At 36.7% G+C, this 17,329-nt stretch overlaps 2 protein-coding genes across 5 annotated transcripts; one reads left to right on the top strand and one right to left on the bottom strand.

The window, feature by feature from the left end:
- Positions 1 to 1,747: 1,747 nt before the first annotated feature.
- On the top strand, positions 1,748 to 10,071 carry LOC104598078 (ribulose-phosphate 3-epimerase, chloroplastic). 4 transcript variants are annotated; one of them, XR_735296.3, is made up of 10 exons: positions 1,748 to 1,976; positions 2,938 to 3,052; positions 3,376 to 3,516; positions 3,661 to 3,774; positions 5,548 to 5,626; positions 6,260 to 6,369; positions 6,463 to 6,519; positions 7,368 to 7,437; positions 7,577 to 7,688; positions 9,862 to 10,071. XR_735296.3 is itself a non-coding variant. In XM_010259978.3 (10 exons), exons 1-9 carry the CDS (start codon positions 1,858 to 1,860, stop codon positions 7,624 to 7,626), a joined length of 855 nt encoding a protein of 284 aa, XP_010258280.1. In that variant the 5' UTR covers positions 1,748 to 1,857; the 3' UTR covers positions 7,627 to 7,662; positions 9,862 to 10,071. The 4 variants fall into 4 exon arrangements, 2 of the variants coding, with proteins under 2 accessions (XP_010258280.1, XP_088759251.1); XR_016085503.1 differs by having other exon boundaries at positions 1,748 to 1,978; positions 2,934 to 3,052; XM_010259978.3 differs by having other exon boundaries at positions 7,577 to 7,662.
- A 589-nt stretch (positions 10,072 to 10,660) lies between these two features.
- LOC104598079 (phosphate transporter PHO1 homolog 3-like) lies at positions 10,661 to 17,072 on the bottom strand. The gene is made up of 13 exons (XM_010259979.3): positions 16,301 to 17,072; positions 13,961 to 14,324; positions 13,810 to 13,858; positions 13,635 to 13,706; positions 13,405 to 13,534; positions 13,006 to 13,126; positions 12,453 to 12,708; positions 12,236 to 12,340; positions 12,070 to 12,114; positions 11,830 to 11,979; positions 11,432 to 11,710; positions 11,181 to 11,317; positions 10,661 to 10,982 (listed from the first exon to the last, which is right to left on the bottom strand). The coding sequence occupies exons 1-13, from the start codon at positions 16,923 to 16,925 to the stop codon at positions 10,883 to 10,885; spliced, it is 2,433 nt and encodes an 810-aa protein (XP_010258281.1). The 5' UTR covers positions 16,926 to 17,072; the 3' UTR covers positions 10,661 to 10,882.
- Between the last annotated feature and the right edge of the window lie 257 nt (positions 17,073 to 17,329).

Here is a 17,329-nt window from a genome sequence, read left to right as displayed (position 1 = left end):
TTGAAAAAGAAGGCATCAATATGTAGAAAACAATTGCATTTTTAAATAATTAAAAAATATTATTTTAAATATAAAAAATAATAATAATAATATTTAATTATTATTTTATTGATAAAAATATTAAAAAATTAATATTTAAATAATGAAAAAAGAGTTGAGAAGGAGAATCGTCAAACTTGTGCTAGAATTAACATTAAAAAATATTATTTTGTTAATAAAATATTAAAAATTTAAAATTTAAAAATTATTAAAAGATTAAATAAAATGAGAGTAATTGGACCAATGTAATGCAGGTACGTTACACTAAAACCTTCCCACAAATTGTCTACACCATAGTGTGGACCATCCACGAGAAAATATTGGGGACGATAAATTTGGGTGTCGCCCATCCCTGTCCACGCTATTTTGTGTAGCAAAACGCCATATCTTATCATGGACAAGACCAAAACGGTCCCGTCCACGATATTTACACACTACCGAACACCACCTTAATCGACATTCCATAAGATGAAAATAGAAAATGATAGTTTTAACCTTAATATCCATTCAAATAAATTTAATCATAAGAAACTAAAATGAAAATATCAATTTTGCCCCTAGTAAAACATAGACAACCACTCTATTTTTCTCTATTTGGTCAATTTTATTTTCTATATAAAAAGTGTTAGGGGTACTATTGGAATAAATAACCATGGATCCATATCCTTGAACATTTTTCACTCAGTTTAGGGGTACTTTTGAAATAAACAACCATGGGTCCATGCCCTTTAACATTTTCTAATTACTTTAGGTGATCACGTTTCTATTTTCATATGGCAAAACAAATAGGTCTTAATGAAAAGTTGATTAAATGAACTAAGGCCCCATTCGCTTTTCGATAAGTTATTTATCCGGGTAAATTACATGGGTAAGTTTTTCCTAGGAACTAAGGCCCCATTCCTTTTTTTTTTTATTTTCCAAGTAAAAAAGGAAATGACCATTTTAACCGTTAAAATTCATTATTAAGAGGGCATTTTTGTCTCATTCAAGTGTTGGAAACTTCCCCCAAGTGGAAAAGTTATTTACCCACTGTAAAAATTCACGAAGTGATACCTGGGAAAAATTTTTTCCCACAAAATCCCATTGACCAACTTTCCCCTCTCTCAAAACCCTTAAGAGGGGGAAAGTTGGCCAATGGGATTTTAATTCTCATTGACCAAAAATCTCATGTTTTTTTTTTTTCAGATTTATGTGGGGACCAGGGAAAGTTTATTTTCCGGGGTATCACTTACTCATATCCTAGGTGGGTAAATAACTTTCTCACCTTAGGGAAAGTTGCCAACACTTGAAAGGGACAAAAATGCCCCTTGTAAATAATGGATTTTTATGGATAAAATGGACATTACCTTATTTACATGGAAAATAAAAGAACATGGGTAAATACACTTAAAAATACACCCCCTAAATGAAATTTCAGCATTGCTTGAAAGATAGATGTTATTGCCACAACGAATGGATTTTTGGATAGGTAGTGGAAGATGCCAGTTTGAATGCAGACGTTTGTAGGAGTCTTAAAATGGAATATTCCAGTGGCGATATCAAAAAACTACCCTCGCAATTCTTAAGATCTGCCATTTTAGAAAGTTTTCAAGCCAGAACCAGGGGCCAACCGTTGAGGATAAATATGCTCACAATAAGGTTGCCACGTGTCTTGCGTAGGTTCGTTTGCTTTTTTCACCCAGGATTTAGTCCGGACTCCGGAGCTGTCTGACTTGAAACAAAAGAAGAGAAAACTAACTTAATCCAACGACCGGTGGGAGGGACGAGGGAGTAGGAGAAGAAATCCGGAAGAAGCACCTAACCGCAAAGAAAGGAAAAATGTCTGCTACAGCTTCTTTGTGCTCGACGACTCTTCAATCCCAAATCAGTGGCTTTGGCGGCGGCCTTAAGCTTCGAAGATCATACCTCTCTCCTCCCAATTCGCTCACCTCGACAAGGTATCTTTCTTATCTCTTTTTCTCCTTTAATCTTTTATTTTTATTTTTATTTCTGGCTTTCTGTTTGATGGCTATTAGACTATTAGTTACTTAATTGGATCACTAGTTACATGTCTTCCTTCTTTTGTACTGATGAGATCAAAGCTATTAAAACGAATTTATGCAGCTCGGTCGTAATTTTTTATGGAGTGAATCGAGGAAGATATAAGTAATTCTTGTCCCATAAAACACTATACTTTGGAATTCTACAATTCCATACACGATTTGGCTTATAAATGCCGGGAAGTATCTTGAAGTTGTAGATTTACTCTTTTAAGGTATAAATAGGAATCGAGTGACTTAATTAAGGATGAAGAGGTTAAGGGAAGTTGGCTTCTTCTTTGAACATGAAAGGATTTTATGCAGGATGGGTATTGAAAGGAGGTTAGCTGAAGATGGACAGATTAGGATTTTGTTTAAAAATGAAGGAACTATGTCCTGCATATCCATAATTTGGATCTTCAAATTGCACCTTCCTTATTTGTAGTTAAGCCAAGATGAACTTAAATTTTCTAGCCTGGGCATGTTCTGAAAATGGGTGAAACAGTATGTTTAATAATCTCATTGCAATTGGGACTTAATTATGTATCAGTTTTGGGTATGCAATTTGATTCGATTGAAGTTTTACAACTCACTTAATTGCGATCATATGAGGGCCTTTGTAAAAGGTCATTACCGCCCAAACCTTTTTATTGCATAAAGTGGCAGCTATCAGACTCAAACCCATGTTCTCACACTAGTAATCTCAAGATTTTTCCATTGAGCCAAGCAATGCCCCCTATATGAGGGGCTTCAGAATTGAAGTGGAAAGTTGATTTTTATATGGTGTTTGGAAGATGTCTCATCTATTTCTTAATATGTCCAGTGATCTATAGAGTGCAATGCTATTACCATTATGCTAATTTCCTTTGTTCAAGTCCAGGAGGAAGTTTCAAACAACAGTGAAGGCAACTGCACGTGTTGACAAGTTCTCAAAAAGTGATATCATTGTTGCTCCATCTATTCTCTCTGCCAATTTTGCTACGTTGGGTGAACAGGTTTTCTTCTAACTATGCTTCAGGTGTCTAATTTGAAAGTTTCCTGATGTAATTAATGGGAATATGGAACTGCTTGAACTCCCAATGGGAATATGTTTCTTGTTTTACATAACTTCTCCGTTATGTGTATCTAACTTTTGCATCAGATGTAGAATCTCTCTGTCTCTGATACTAGATTTAGAATTTTTATGGTATAGAAGCTCTATGACTAGCATTTAGCATTTTTATGGTGATCTTTACCAGTCCCTTCTATATTGTTAGACTCTTTAAAAAAAAAGGAGGGGGTTTTCTCTGTGGGTTTTCAAATATTATTCTCATTTTAGGTAAAAGCAGTGGAGTTGGCGGGGTGTGATTGGATTCATGTTGATGTAATGGACGGACGCTTTGTTCCAAATATCACAATTGGACCCCTTGTAGTTGATGCGTTGAGGCCAGTGACAGATCTTCCACTGGATGTACATTTGGTATTGTTCCCTTTCCTTTAATAGCCTGAACTAGTTGGTGCATAGAGAAAGTCTAAAGCAGTATTTTTGTATTTTGTTGCATGAGTCCCATATTGATGTTGGATGGTCGTCAATGATGGCTAATTTGAAAGATAAACCTTGCAGATGATTGTTGAACCGGAGCAGCGGGTACCAGATTTTATCAAGGCTGGGGCTGACATTGTCAGTGTTCACTGTGAACAATCTTCCACTATCCATTTGCATCGAACACTTAATCAAGTAAGATTAACTCTGAATTTTTGATTATACAAGTGGGTCAAAATATTGTTTGGACTAGGGAGATAATATCAAATTTTCATTTTTGCTTCTTGATTCCTTTTAGTGAAAAGAAATAAAAAACTATATATCTAGATGAAAATGATACCATGCATAGTTCTGACCTATGACTTGAACTGCACACAATTGACTGCTGGACAATGTATATGCAATTAACAGGTCTGTGGGTGTTCTGACATTGGTAATGTGCATCAAGAGTCCAAAATCTGATGGAAAGAACCACCATTTGTTTATGGACAAGATGGATCATGACAAGTAGTTACCCACCTATAACTGGCTTTATGGGAAAGAAGATAGGTTGGCAAACTAGCTCTGTGTGTGTGTGTATGTTTCCCGTATCTCACCTCCAAAACACCCGTCTCCCTCTCAGCAGCTGCCACTTTACCTCTTCTTTTTGACCCCAGCACTTCTCCACTCAGGAAATCAGACTAGTACAGCTGGTTATCTGGTGCAGGTTTGCTCATGATCTATTCTTCTTGTGCACAAACCCAACCTGAAATTCCACTACAGTCCAAGACTTGGATTGGGAAGGTCGCAAAAGAGAACAATAGGATGTCATAATATCATAGTATTCAAACCCTTCAGTGCATTTGATATTTTTAGGTTCATAAACTATTTGTTTTCAAAAATGTCAAATCTAGTCTTTTGTTTAAGCGTATTGCTTCCCTATTACACAATCTTCATGTCATTTGATGTTGGGTTTAATCATCTAGACATGTGCAAAACATTCATTGTTAATCCCCTTAATCCTTGGTGATGAAAAGGAATTTTGTTGGTTGAAGATGCTGTTGAGTTCATTTGGGAAACTGTTTGCTTCTTTATTAGTAATGGTAAAGTTGACATTCCATTCAATGCATCTGCACATACAAATTGAATTAACATGTAGAAACCAATGAAACATAGTACATTATAAATAAATCCAGAAACTATAAACATTGATACATACAAATTGACGAATTATAAAGAAATAATAAACAAGCAACAAAATAATAAGATACAAATTCCTAAATGCAAATGGAATTTATATGTACACACATTAATAGGTTATAATTTATAATGAAAAAAGAAGTAAAAATAGAAGTACATAAAAGGGTCAGTACCCAATGTTGGTTCTAGCTATGTGGAACTGAAAACTGGGACCAAAATAACAATAATATAAATTGAATATATATTTAAACACAAGACATGTATTTTTTTTCTTTTTTTTTGGTTTTTTTATAAGCCCACAAGACATGTATTGTTTATGTAGTCATTTGGTGATATTGACCAAAATAACCATCCCTATACATGTTAAACTTTAAACTCCTATTAAAATTGTCTAGGATCACTAACTTTTGAGGCTTATGCTTCTTATAGCCTCAAACCTTGAGGCATGAGGTGTATACTCCATCTAACAAGGGTCTAACCCTCAAATCAGGACATTGAGTCTTAAGCCTAAATGCAGCCTTTGTGTGCCTTGCCTCAAGGCACACGCCCCAGTAAACCTTTTAGGATAATGCATTTAACTGCACAGGCCCTGATTTACTTGGACTGTAATGCATTTGCAGAAGGGAAAGGACAAGGAGAAAGCTAAGCCTTTTTCTGATTTTAATAAGAGGAAAAATGTATCTGATTTTTTTTTGGATATCAGTTTGTGAGAATAATATTCAATTGTTTTATTTATGCCATTATCTGAGTGGTGTTTATTTATTTATTCATTTGCTTCTTATTTTTCAGGTTAAGAGTCTAGGAGCTAAAGCTGGAGTGGTTCTAAATCCAGCTACCCCATTATCTACTATAGAATATGTTCTTGATGGTAAGATTTGTTTTGTAGTACCTTCAAGAACCCTTCAATAATGAACAGTGTTACCCTGGTTTCATAATGAAGTCTTATCATAATTTATTTCAGAAAGTTACTTTGTTTAACTTCCTGTTTGTCTGTTTTGTTTATCTTTGTGATGGGTGATATTAGCTCAAACAATGGGGAATTCCTTCATCCATAACTTGAAGTGGCTATAAATGACTTGAATTAAGAAAAAATTGACAAATAGTATTCACTCCTTGAGTAGTTTCCAATTAAAACACTCTCATCTTCCTGACTCTGTTTTCTTAACAATCCTCTTACCCCTATCTGCCTTTTTGGCTTCATGTTTGATTGTCTATCTATCCTTCTTTCTATCTAACCACATTGTCTGAGACAAAACACATGCTCTATGTATCTATCTATCTAATTATCTACCTACATCACATGCAACAGTCTATATGCTTTCTGCCTGTCAAGAACTGAGAAAGATGATCTACATAAAAGTTTTGACTAAGGCCTTGGAGCTCTCAATTGTATCTCAAAAGTTATTCTTGGTTTAATGTGTTTACTTTATCATATTATAATTTTTAGGTTTAATTATAAAATGGACATGAAAATGACCAGATTATCGTCTCATGTTGGCAGTGGTTGATCTAGTATTGATTATGTCAGTAAACCCTGGATTTGGTGGGCAGAGTTTTATTGAAAGCCAAGTTAAGAAAATCTCTGAATTGAGAAGAATGTGCGCCGAGAAGGTGAATAACAAGAGATGGGATTTGAATTATACTTGTCTATTATGCAAACTTACTTTATCCGTAGGATGATATTTTGGACTTGTACCTTTGCAGGGTGTGAATCCATGGATTGAAGTTGATGGTGGAGTTGGTCCAGCAAATGCATATAAGGTGCTCCAATGAGATTTTCTGTGCTTTTTGTGTATGGTTTTGCTTGAATGGAGATATGATCCTAGATAGATAGTGTTGCAATTTTTTTATGTTCTGCATGACAAGTTGTTATACATGAGGTCATGCTTTCAAGTCCAGCTAACTCTCCAGAAAATAAAAGGGAACTCCAAATTGTTGGGATCTGGATCTGATTATGATGCTTGAAGTGTGAATATATTCATACAACAAAAAAAGGCCAATTACATGCGTTATGTTTGTGCCTTGAATTCTCTGTGGTGACCTGCTTCATGAATCCGCTCCAAAATAATTTGAGAAAAACCTGAAGGCGAAATTTTATGGACCCGATCCATTTTCAGCTCATAGGTCCGAACTGAATACGAAGAGTTATGTATTTCGGGGGTTTTCTCTCTTGTACACTTAGTCTTTGTCTTATGAGAGAAGAGTGAGACATTGAGTGTATTTGGGGTTTAGGGTTTTCTGTGAGTGAGGTTGTGAGTGCACAACTCTGTATTTCTTCTCCATTTCTGACTACATAGTGGATTTCTGCTCCTCCTTTGCCCGTGAACGTAGGCTATAAGCCGAACCACATAAATCTGTGTGTTCTCTGTGCTCATTTCTCTTTGTCTCTGTTTTACTTTCATTTTGGGTGCCATTCAAATCTGCTTTTCTTGGGTTTTTCGCAACAACATTACCAAATCAAATGTCAAGTTGTCAGGCTCTAAGAGGCAGCAGATCTACTTTTTTTTTTCTATATCTTATGCTTAGATGCATTTTTATCTAGGCTTCATTCCATGCTTTAATCTATTATAAACCATGACTTATCTGTGACTTTTGTTATATTCTGACAGGTTATTGAAGCTGGAGCGAATGCATTGGTTGCTGGTTCTGCTGTCTTTGGAGCTAAAGATTATGCTGAAGGTATTGATCCATTATTCCTTGCCAAAATTTTCACATAGACATTTACTTAATCTGTTTTCCTGCTTTCTGCTAATGGCTTTAAAAACTTCAGAGGTCTACCTGCCTATTTACATGCATAAAATGTTATTATTGCATGCAGCTATAAGAGGGATCAAGACCAGCAAAAGGCCCCTAGCAGTTGCGGCATGAAGTATTTATTGTTCCAAAGATTGGGTCCTATACAAAGTTAGTTCCACATTCTTCACTTCCATGTATGTTTCCTTGTTAATGTGCCCAACAACTCCATGGATTTTGTGAATTGAATGCTTCAGTTTCAAAATATGACATAGTCATTTTCATATGCAGTATGGCCTTTGGTAAACATGTTAAAAGAAAAAATGAAATCTGATGACAATATCTGTCATTTAGTGCTGTAAACAGACATGTTTTTCTTAGAAAGAAAAACTGCTCTTTCAGCATATGCTTGTCATTATTCATTATTTACATTACTAGTGTAACAGGGGTTTATGGTTTATATGATTAGATATATTCATGCCAATTTAAATATGTGGGCATCTGATGTGGTTTTTTTTTCGCAATGTCAAATTCATACCAAGTAAAATTAAGAGAAAGGAAAAATGTGAAGTAAATAGTGTAGCATTCAATTTAATGAGTAGTAATGTTCCATGTACAGAACATAATATGCATGTTTTCAAGGGCCTCACTAGAGATAATATTCCAAAGAGAGGAACATTTAATAAATTGACTTCTCAAAGTATGATATCATAAAATAAGCAAAACCTCTTCCTCAAGGGTCCTTTCTGTTGGTTATATACACATGGTTGATACTTCATCAATATGGGAGGAAAAAAAAGAAGAAAAAAAATGGTTGAGTGATACTTTGATAACTGTTTGCAGTGGCTTCTCATTAGCAATGTTGCATTATGGTTCAACAGAAGGAGGCATTGCTTGGTTAGTGGTAAAATCTCAGGCTAGCAAGCATGAGAACATGGGTTCAAGTTTGACAGTGGCCACTAGGACTGTATCCAGTCTACCACTCCCAAAACCCTGGATCTGTTACCAGCATTGGTAATGGCCTTTCTATTAGGGTCCAGACAGACTGTTTAGCCATTTAGGTGGATATATACAGCTTCAACCTGTTTTGTTAAAATTTTGTGAAGAGTTTGGAGAGTTCATCTGCTTTAAATTGTTCCTCCTTGATTAGTTATTCAAAATTTTGTACCCATGTTTCTTTTTCTTTTTCTTTTTGGGTTGCTTGGTGTGGGAGTTGATCATTGAGTGTGGAGTTTCCATCTTAGTATATTTAGTAGTTAGAGGTGTGGCAGTACAGGAATTTTACAAGCTGATGCAATTGAGATAGAATGGATCCCTGCATTTGTTGATATATGAATGGCAGGGAAGCTGTTACACTTGTAAACATGGTGGTCTGAATCCAGTAGTCATCCGTTTGAAATGGGGATAGAAGAGTACGGGGTCCTGGCTACAAAGTTAAATCTTTCTTCCTTAAATTATTTTGTTGGATTTTTTGGGGATAGGGAGCGTTATTTTAGGGTTGAAACTTGGGTTATGGGCCTGGCCTGGAAGCCCAGGCCTGGTGGATTGCAAAATCTTCATATTGGGTGCCTGACTTGCACCCCTAGTCTTTTTCTCGGAGGTGTGTAAGCACCATATTTTCCAAACATGATCCTTATATAGATGATAGTAGTTGAACAAATTTTTACAATTGGTCATCTGATATCTTGACAGGTAGGCGTGCTAGATTTTTCTCACACTTCTATCAGATAGTGAAATGATCTATTGCTTTCTATTACTTTGCTGGTATTTGTTGAAGATTTGGTGGCAAATTATTACTTTTTTTGGGAAATATTGGGCGATTTCCTGTAATTTACAGAATCAGAGATGCTTGTTCATGCATGCTAGGACCACATTCGCTGATAACCTTGTAGAAGTTGTCATGGTATATGTTTTAATTCATTTTTTGATTTTAATATATTTTCTTTTGTAGATGGAACTTGGAATTTTTATTTGCACATCAATGCAAGGTTTATCCTTTTGCCAAAAATAAAAAAAAAAAATGTTGCAAAATTGAAAATAGGGCACAAGCTTTACAGGTCAAGAAAAAGAACACCTTACTTCATTCTAATTTTACCTAACTAAAATTATGTTCTTTTCACAGATCTCTTAATATTGTATTGTGTGTATTCATACTTATCGCTATACTTGCACAGCATTGCATCAAGCTAGCAACTTATGTAAATATTTGAGGTCGTTACCAAATATAAAAAGAAAAAATTTCTGCATTGCTTATTCTTCATATATTGTGCTAACGGAGGCATAGTTGCATATTATAGAGAAGGCAGGCTTAATGTCCCATTTGGCCAGATGCTCCAGCTAATGTATATATAATTCTCTTCATGTTTGCAGATATTATTTCACAGAAGGCTGAACTAAGCAGAACTCTACTAGCTGATATCAGCAATCTTTTTCCATTATATTTCTGTGATCTTCTCAAAAAACAACAAAGAATCCAGCTTGGTATTTGGTTAGGGTAGCATATCTTGTATAGGAAATTAATTGAAGTAAATTGTGATTGCTTTTCTGTTTAAGAAGTCATTTGTCTAATTTTATGTTTAATGATTCCATCTCCCCCCCCCCCCCCCTAATAGGAAGGTTTTTGGCATGGCTGTGTTTCACAACCACTGTGTTCATACTTTCTTCCCCTTTAATATTAGGCTGCGGTTTTTTAATCGATCAGCATCACCATTCACAGTTTAAGCTTTAGACGTAGCCCCATCTCATACTCATTCTGGAGCACAACTGCATGCAGAGCACCACCTTGGCTGCCCCTCTCTGTCGCATTATGAAACTCTAGTAATATTTGCCTTTCTGATTCTATAATAAAATAAAAAAAAAGGCTTATTAACTGTCATTTCTATGCCAAGGCATAAATTTACAGCCAAGCCTGTGAGTGGAGTCATTTGAAAAGGAGAAAAGAAAAACCCAATAACTACTCATCCAGTTCTTCTGTCGTTCTGAGACGGACACCTGTGTAATGATTCTGCAATATCACCTTGGGGTGTTAAAACTTAAAAGGCTTTAGTTATCTGGGAGACGGTTGGGCCTCGTTTCTGCTATTCTACCAACTCTTAGTTTCTGTCTTTCCCCCCATTGTCCCTGTGAACGCCCAAATGATCCTATTACCATCCGTTATGAATTTATTCAATTTTTATGATTTGTCGTAATACATTGCAAGTGACATAAGTCACAAGTTCGAGCAATGTCTAAACAGAGAAATTTGTTTTGTTGTACCGCTTACAAATGTACCTTACATATTCAATTCTACAAGCTTTGCTTTTGGTTCTGTGTGTTGTTGTGTTTAATTTTTAAGGATTTTGCCACGGAAAATAGTAAAGATTTGCTTGTGGGCTTTCTGTATTCAGTCTTCCTACTCATCCCTGTCTTCGTCCTCGTCATAACTGAAGGGGAGTGGTACTGATTTGAAAGCACGATATTTTCCAACATTGTTCAAGTGCTCATTCTCCAACCTGAACAGAGGAAATTCTAATTATCATCAGAGAAACAGAACGAACAGCATATGGAAGAAAATGGTTCCTTTTCCTTGCCTACAAAAGGTTCCTAGTGAAGGAAACTTTCTTTGCTTTTCTCAGCTATGCTCAGAAAGGCAAGAGTAAGATTTCAAGGGATAATCTTAATTAACTGAAGCGTTTAACTGTAAGACATACCTGAAGAAATTCCATATGCCACGACGAATGATCTCTAAGCTGGCAAAGATTGCAACTAAGGCTTCTCTGTGTAAGAAAGGCACCTTCAGAGGCAACACAGTTTGCAGCCACGCAAATCTCAGCAGCACATTCAATATCTGCAATTAGTATGTGTGGAAATATGTAAAAGATCGATCATACTAGACTAAGACTGGGAAGTGGGAAATCAATCAAAATGCTATATAGTTGCTAGATGATGCTGCGGTACATACCATGGCTCCAAAATAAACACCTTGCCGTGAGATGAGAAGCTTGTCTCTCAACCATGGGTTCTTCGAGCGACGTTGCAGAAGCCCCCAATCAAAAACCAGGTCCCAGTATGTACTCACAATTGCTGAGACGATTGAAGTGGCCACAGCCATGATTCTCCAAGTCATTCCTTCTGAAAGGCTGTAAGCTGTTCTCATGACAACAGCTAGAACAGTTGAGAAGTACTTCAGGGCGTTGTATCCTTGCATTCGGTCCTTTTCTTCAATCCAGCGCCGGATGCACTAATATTAAATGAAAACACCTTATATCTCGAGTTTCAAGTGCCAGAATTGAAGATGGATCAACATGGAGCTTCAATGCAATTAATGAAGGTAGCTGGAGTACTGAAACCAGTACCTACCTGAAGGCAGCGGCACCAATATGGAATCACGGCGACAATGTAAAGGAAAACTTTATAAATTTCACTTTGTTTGCAAGCGTTTCGTCGGTGTTTGTAGTCTCCCCAGATATAGTAGCAGAGATAGAATTGCAGGCTTCTGATAGCTTGGACCTGTAATAGAACAATAACAAGCATTTGTTGGTCAGATTCAAACAAACTGGATTACGGGTACAAAGCATCTAATATGGGTCTTCACCTCACCTGGCTAGTAAGCTGGTCTGCCAAGAAGAAATCTGGGAGGGTGACCTGTAATTAAATTAATTAAGGATAACATGCATGTAAATAAATATATAATTTTCTCGATCTGCAATTTCGTCATCCATCATGTCCCTGAAGAATTTCTCTTCAGCAATTAAGCCAGCATTACCTTGTAGAGAGGAGCACACAGGCAGTGGAATGCACACCTAAGTAGGAAGAAGCGGCTTGATCGATATATGATGTTGAATGGGCAGAATGCTATGACAAGTAGAAGCTGCACTGAGAAGGATTATTAGTCAAATGCAGACTCTTTGTAATTCTAATTAAAGCTTCATCACCAACAGATCTAATGGGAAGAAGTTGATGGGTGAGCCCAGGAATCATACAATAACTAGTCCCAGTGGCAGTAGTTCACTGTTGCCGTAGTCCTTTGTTTCTTGATCCATCTCCATGTCCAGGTTTGAGATCACAGTGCCAAGTGCAAGAACTGCAAGACCAAAGGCGAGGAGCAAGACTTCTCGATAACCCAACTCGGTTCCTTGCTTCAAACCAAATATGAATGAATAATTGACTCGGTATCGCGTCCAGAAGTGTATATTCCCGGCGTACATGACCATATGTAGGAATATGAATCCAAACAAGCTGCAGGTATCAAGCATGCTTGCTCAAAATTGTGAAATCTTCCAATTATATATGTAACAGGCTTAGATTGTTTCCTGCATCAATTCGACCTTGCTTTTACAGTATTTAAGTAACTACGTGGTCTTTCTGGCTAGCTACAGAAAGGAGAAAAGCTATACTGCAGGCTACTTTCTCAAATTCAGAGCTTTGTGAATCATCCATACTTATGGGTATCCATGATTCATTCATACTCAATAACTACAGTAGTGGAATTAGTGATGAGGGACACGAGGAGATATCTCTGATTAATTAGCTGACCTGTATAGTGGAAACATGTTATCCATGTACTGAGTACCCTCTTTCTTTTCTATGATATGCCTGAGACGTATAATGATAGCAATGGCTACTATGAGAGCCGTTACACAGCCGCTAAGATAACCTGATCAATTACCACAAGATTCAATTTATCAGTTACATTCATATTGATAATTGATTGATTGAAATGTGAAATGGGTCCCTAAGTCTTTGTTTGGTTTGATACAAAATAAGAGAGAAACTAATAGACAACTTTTCAGCCTAAGGGATCGATCTCCCTTAATTTTCACCTTTGTTTTTTTTTTTTTTTTCTTTTACATTAGAGCATTAATTAAGCAGGTCGAAGGTAAAATTAACAAACCAACTCATTTCCTCTCATAGAAGTAGGTAGTAATTACATACCCACAGAAAAGGTTACTCTATGCCTTTCTGGCTTTGCCTTGGGTCTCAAGATGTTCATGCCTCTACTGCGGTTGGAGTTTGCGAAGTGCTTGATGAATGTAGCTTCCACCCTCTCCATGAGCTTAGACACCTGTGAGGAGCGAGAGAACATACAAGCCAATGAATGACAATTAATTATGAGCCAACGGATTCATCAGAAGAAGAATTGATACGTGGTACGTGGTACTTGCCTCATCAGAGTTGCCGAGGTAGGAGTTATCAAGCACTTTCATGTAAGCTCCTGATGCACTTCGTGAGGTCACCTATATTATTGAAGTGTACGTATAAGAGATCAACAGGTCGATCATTTGAAATACTTAAATATAAATTTTGGGTTTTATATATATAAAGTGGAGATATGATCACCTTGTCAAATTTCTTCATGATCTTTGAGAAGGCCAAAAGATTGATAAAGCTGGTTCATTCAGTACTAAAGAAATTAGATGGTTAATTTGCAAAACTAAAAGATAATAAGGCACCCGGCCCACAACGGTGGAAGATGTCTAGAAATTGTCACCTGTAGCTCTTGAGGAGTCGAAGTTTATGATAAAACTCAACAAAAACCCGCTTCAGTTGTTCCTGAATTCTCTTGAGCTCCCGTTTTCTGAAATTCAACTCTGAACCTTTGGAGAGTTTGATGACGCCTTTTAACATGGACACAGGAGACTCCAGTGGGTTGATGATCTTCACCTGGTTAAGGACATCTAGTGGAGCTGGTCTATTAGCTTTGACAATACTGTTCGGCTTCTTTTTATGGATAACATGATGGATAATTTTGGTTTGGCTGATGATGTCAGCTGTTTCCTCAACCTCAACCAACTCTTCTGATGAACTTCCTCTGTTACTAGCTTCAGCTTCTTCTATGACATCCATGTGCCTTGCTGCAAGTTCATTATTATCTGGTTATTATAAATTCCAAATTAATTGAATATCAATTGAATTGAATAATCTCTCTCTCTCTATGTATCTATTTATTTATCTATCTATCTCTCTAAATGATGAAACGGATCAACAATCATTCATGCAGATATACAAATTAATATTGGACAAATTAAAAACTTTTAACTGGCCTTAAGCCCCTTAACTCAAAATTCTGAAGTTTTCAAACCGTCGTTGCCGTTGAACTGTTTGAAATGCCACTTGGTGTCGATTGATTCCGGTCTGGGTTAATCCCAAACCTAAGAATGACTTGATTTGACCCAGGTGGTTCAACGGTCGACCCATTTGACTTGTACAACGGGTGAGTGACGGGTTACAGATTATATGCATATAAGGTAAGAAAACTTTTAATGGCCATAATTTTGTGTTTAGTGGTCAAGTTTGGATGATTTATATTTTTTGTTTTTAGGTAACCTTTGCAATCTATGCATTGGGGTGCCTTGGCCAACTATTTTTCTCAAAATATGCTTTTTTCGTCCGGAATCTTAATTTTTATTTTTAGTATAAAAAAGTTAAATTAAAACTTATACATGCACGAGAATGTCCTCAATTAATGCATGGCTGGATGTGGTGTAGGAATAAACCCCAATTCATACACATACAATGATCTGTCATGGACTCATGGGCTGACCTGCAACATGGAGGGTAAACAGTAAAGCCTCTAGGTCTGTTTTTCAAAAACTGCTCTAATAAAAAATCTGATGATGCCAGATTAAAACGGGAAATTCATTTAATAAGGTGTTCAAAATATTGATACACCCCAATACTTTCAAAGTGATGAATTGATATATATATATATATATATTTTTTCAAAATATCAGTTTTAGACATATTTTTCTATTATTTAATTAAAAAAAAAACAGCTTTAAATGTGTATCCAAAATCCAAAGATCCGATCCGGATCAGGTAAGCATGTACAACGTTGCAAGTACGATGAATGAACATTTGGGAAATTCCAAATTTTTTGACACCTGTCCTTAAAATACCTCCAACATATTCTTGAAAAAGATTATGGAGTTTTTATTGTTCAGATGTCAGAATATATTTATCAAGTACTCGTTAAATTTGAACATTGTATATTAGATCTACTATATCTAAAATTTGAACCTTGTATTTTTATTAGATGGCGAAGTCATTGTTATGAACTGCGTTGGTTCAAGGCTGAAGCTACGTTCTTTACCCCGAAAAATAAAGAGGTTGGAGCTACATCGCTGTTGCAAGGGCCCCTTGGCCCTTACTTGCCATAGCGAGAAACATACAGCAGCAAAGGTTAATTACGACGGTTGCAGAGTAGTAATTAAATGCTCTCACCTAAACCACCAATATACTTGACTAGCTTGTTCCACCGAATGGGCATCGATTAAAGTGTAAATAGTGACTCATCGACCGACCAGAATGCGAGTTAGCTTCCCTCCGGCAGCTATCGAACGGGTCCCGGTTTGAATTCACAAATGGCAAACCCACAAGTCAGACAATTGGTACTTAAAATAACTGACACCTAGGGGAGGGAGGATTTTTTTTCTTGGGTAGCCACAATATAGGAAGTACATTTGGTAAACACTTTGACAACTGTTAAAAGTTATTTTTATCTTTTTCAATGTAATTGAGGGTATTTCAAAGGAACAGGTGTTAAAAAAATTCAAAGTATAATTATTTAGATCCAAACAACATCCACATTATATGTTTATGCGCATATAGATATTTTACACGTAATAGGAAGTGCATGAAAAAGTGTAGGTGACCCGGGTCGTATAGTAATGCTGATTGTCATCAGCAGATCCGAACTCGAGCCACCGATCTTTCTTTGTCTGGTCCGCGAATAGAGGTTGTGTTTCTTGTTTTTTCATCACAGGACCCACCATATATACGAAGTCTCAAGTCTGTACGATAATATTAAATTGTAGTAATTACTACTAACCTGCAGCAGTAGTGGTTCTTCTAGCACCGGAGGGACTGGAGGCTGTGACAGTAGCGGCGGAGGTAGCGACATCTGAAGCAAGACGACTGATCTCGGCGGTTTCGTCCAACCCCAGCGACAGCGTGGGCTTCTCCACTTTAATCCGAAATGCTATAAACGCTTCCATCTGTTTATTCAACATGGCGGCCTCTTTCAACATCCCCTCCGTTTTAGACCTGCAAAACTTGTTCACTTTGTTCAACTCGTCATCAAGCCTCCTCAAGAACACCAGCTCGTACTCTCCTCCTTCGTCGGACAGCTTGCAAAAATCAGTCCGGTAGCACCCCTCGGATCCCTCTCCCTGCGCTGCCTTCACAAGTATCACATGGTCCTGATGATCAATATTATTGTCTTCTCGGTTGGGGGAGATCTTCACACCATGGTGCCTCTGCGTTAGCCCGCTGAACGCCCTGTACAAAGACATCTTTCGCTTTAGGAGGGAAGCCGATGTAGCCCCCGCTGGCGACTTGTTTCTTTGCTTGAAGCGTTGGATATCTTTGAGTAGGGACTTGAGATAGTTGTAGTCCATGTAGGCTTCCTGCCACTCCGGCACCATCTGTGAAGCAAATTCCTTGCCGAACTTCATCTTTCCTTCTTTTTTTTCTTTCGCCGGTCGAATAAGGGGTAGGAGTGTAGGACCGTAGGATGGATGGTAGAAACTCTTTAATTAACACAATTTATATATATGGAGGCTTGACACTTATATCTTTTTTGCGGTCTAAAATTACTAACAAGATTGCTACGTATAACACAAGTTTCTCTATATTCAAAAATTATAGCAATGGCATGTATAAAACAAATCTTTTTATATATAATTGACTCAATGGCATTCAAAAATTATACTAGTGCCACATACAATTATTTAATATTATAACATCCTATAAAATCTTCTATTTTCTATCTCAACTTTTATTTATTCATTTATTTATTTTATTATTATTATTATTTAAACATTTATTTATTTATTTTACTAAGTGATTTATTTATTTG

The sequence above is a fragment of the Nelumbo nucifera genome, chromosome 4 (genome assembly GCF_055504915.1).
Source record: "Nelumbo nucifera cultivar China Antique chromosome 4, China Antique-T2T, whole genome shotgun sequence".
NCBI lineage: Eukaryota > Viridiplantae > Streptophyta > Magnoliopsida > Proteales > Nelumbonaceae > Nelumbo > Nelumbo nucifera.
This window is presented reverse-complemented; position numbering and strand designations above follow the sequence as displayed.

Coding starts and splice junctions, on each gene's coding strand:
- LOC104598078 (XM_088903125.1), top strand. CDS start 1,858: ATGTCTGCTACAGCTTCTTTGTGCTCGACGACTCTTCAATCCCAAATC. Junction 6,370..6,462: donor GAAGAATGTGCGCCGAGAAG/GTGAATAACAAG, acceptor GTACCTTTGCAG/GGTGTGAATCCATGGATTGA. Junction 7,438..7,576: donor AGCTAAAGATTATGCTGAAG/GTATTGATCCAT, acceptor TATTGCATGCAG/CTATAAGAGGGATCAAGACC.
- LOC104598079 (XM_010259979.3), bottom strand. CDS start 16,925: ATGAAGTTCGGCAAGGAATTTGCTTCACAGATGGTGCCGGAGTGGCAG. Junction 12,709..13,005: donor AACATGTTTCCACTATACAG/GTCAGCTAATTA, acceptor TGATACCTGCAG/CTTGTTTGGATTCATATTCC. Junction 12,341..12,452: donor TGCCACTGGGACTAGTTATT/GTATGATTCCTG, acceptor TTCTCAGTGCAG/CTTCTACTTGTCATAGCATT.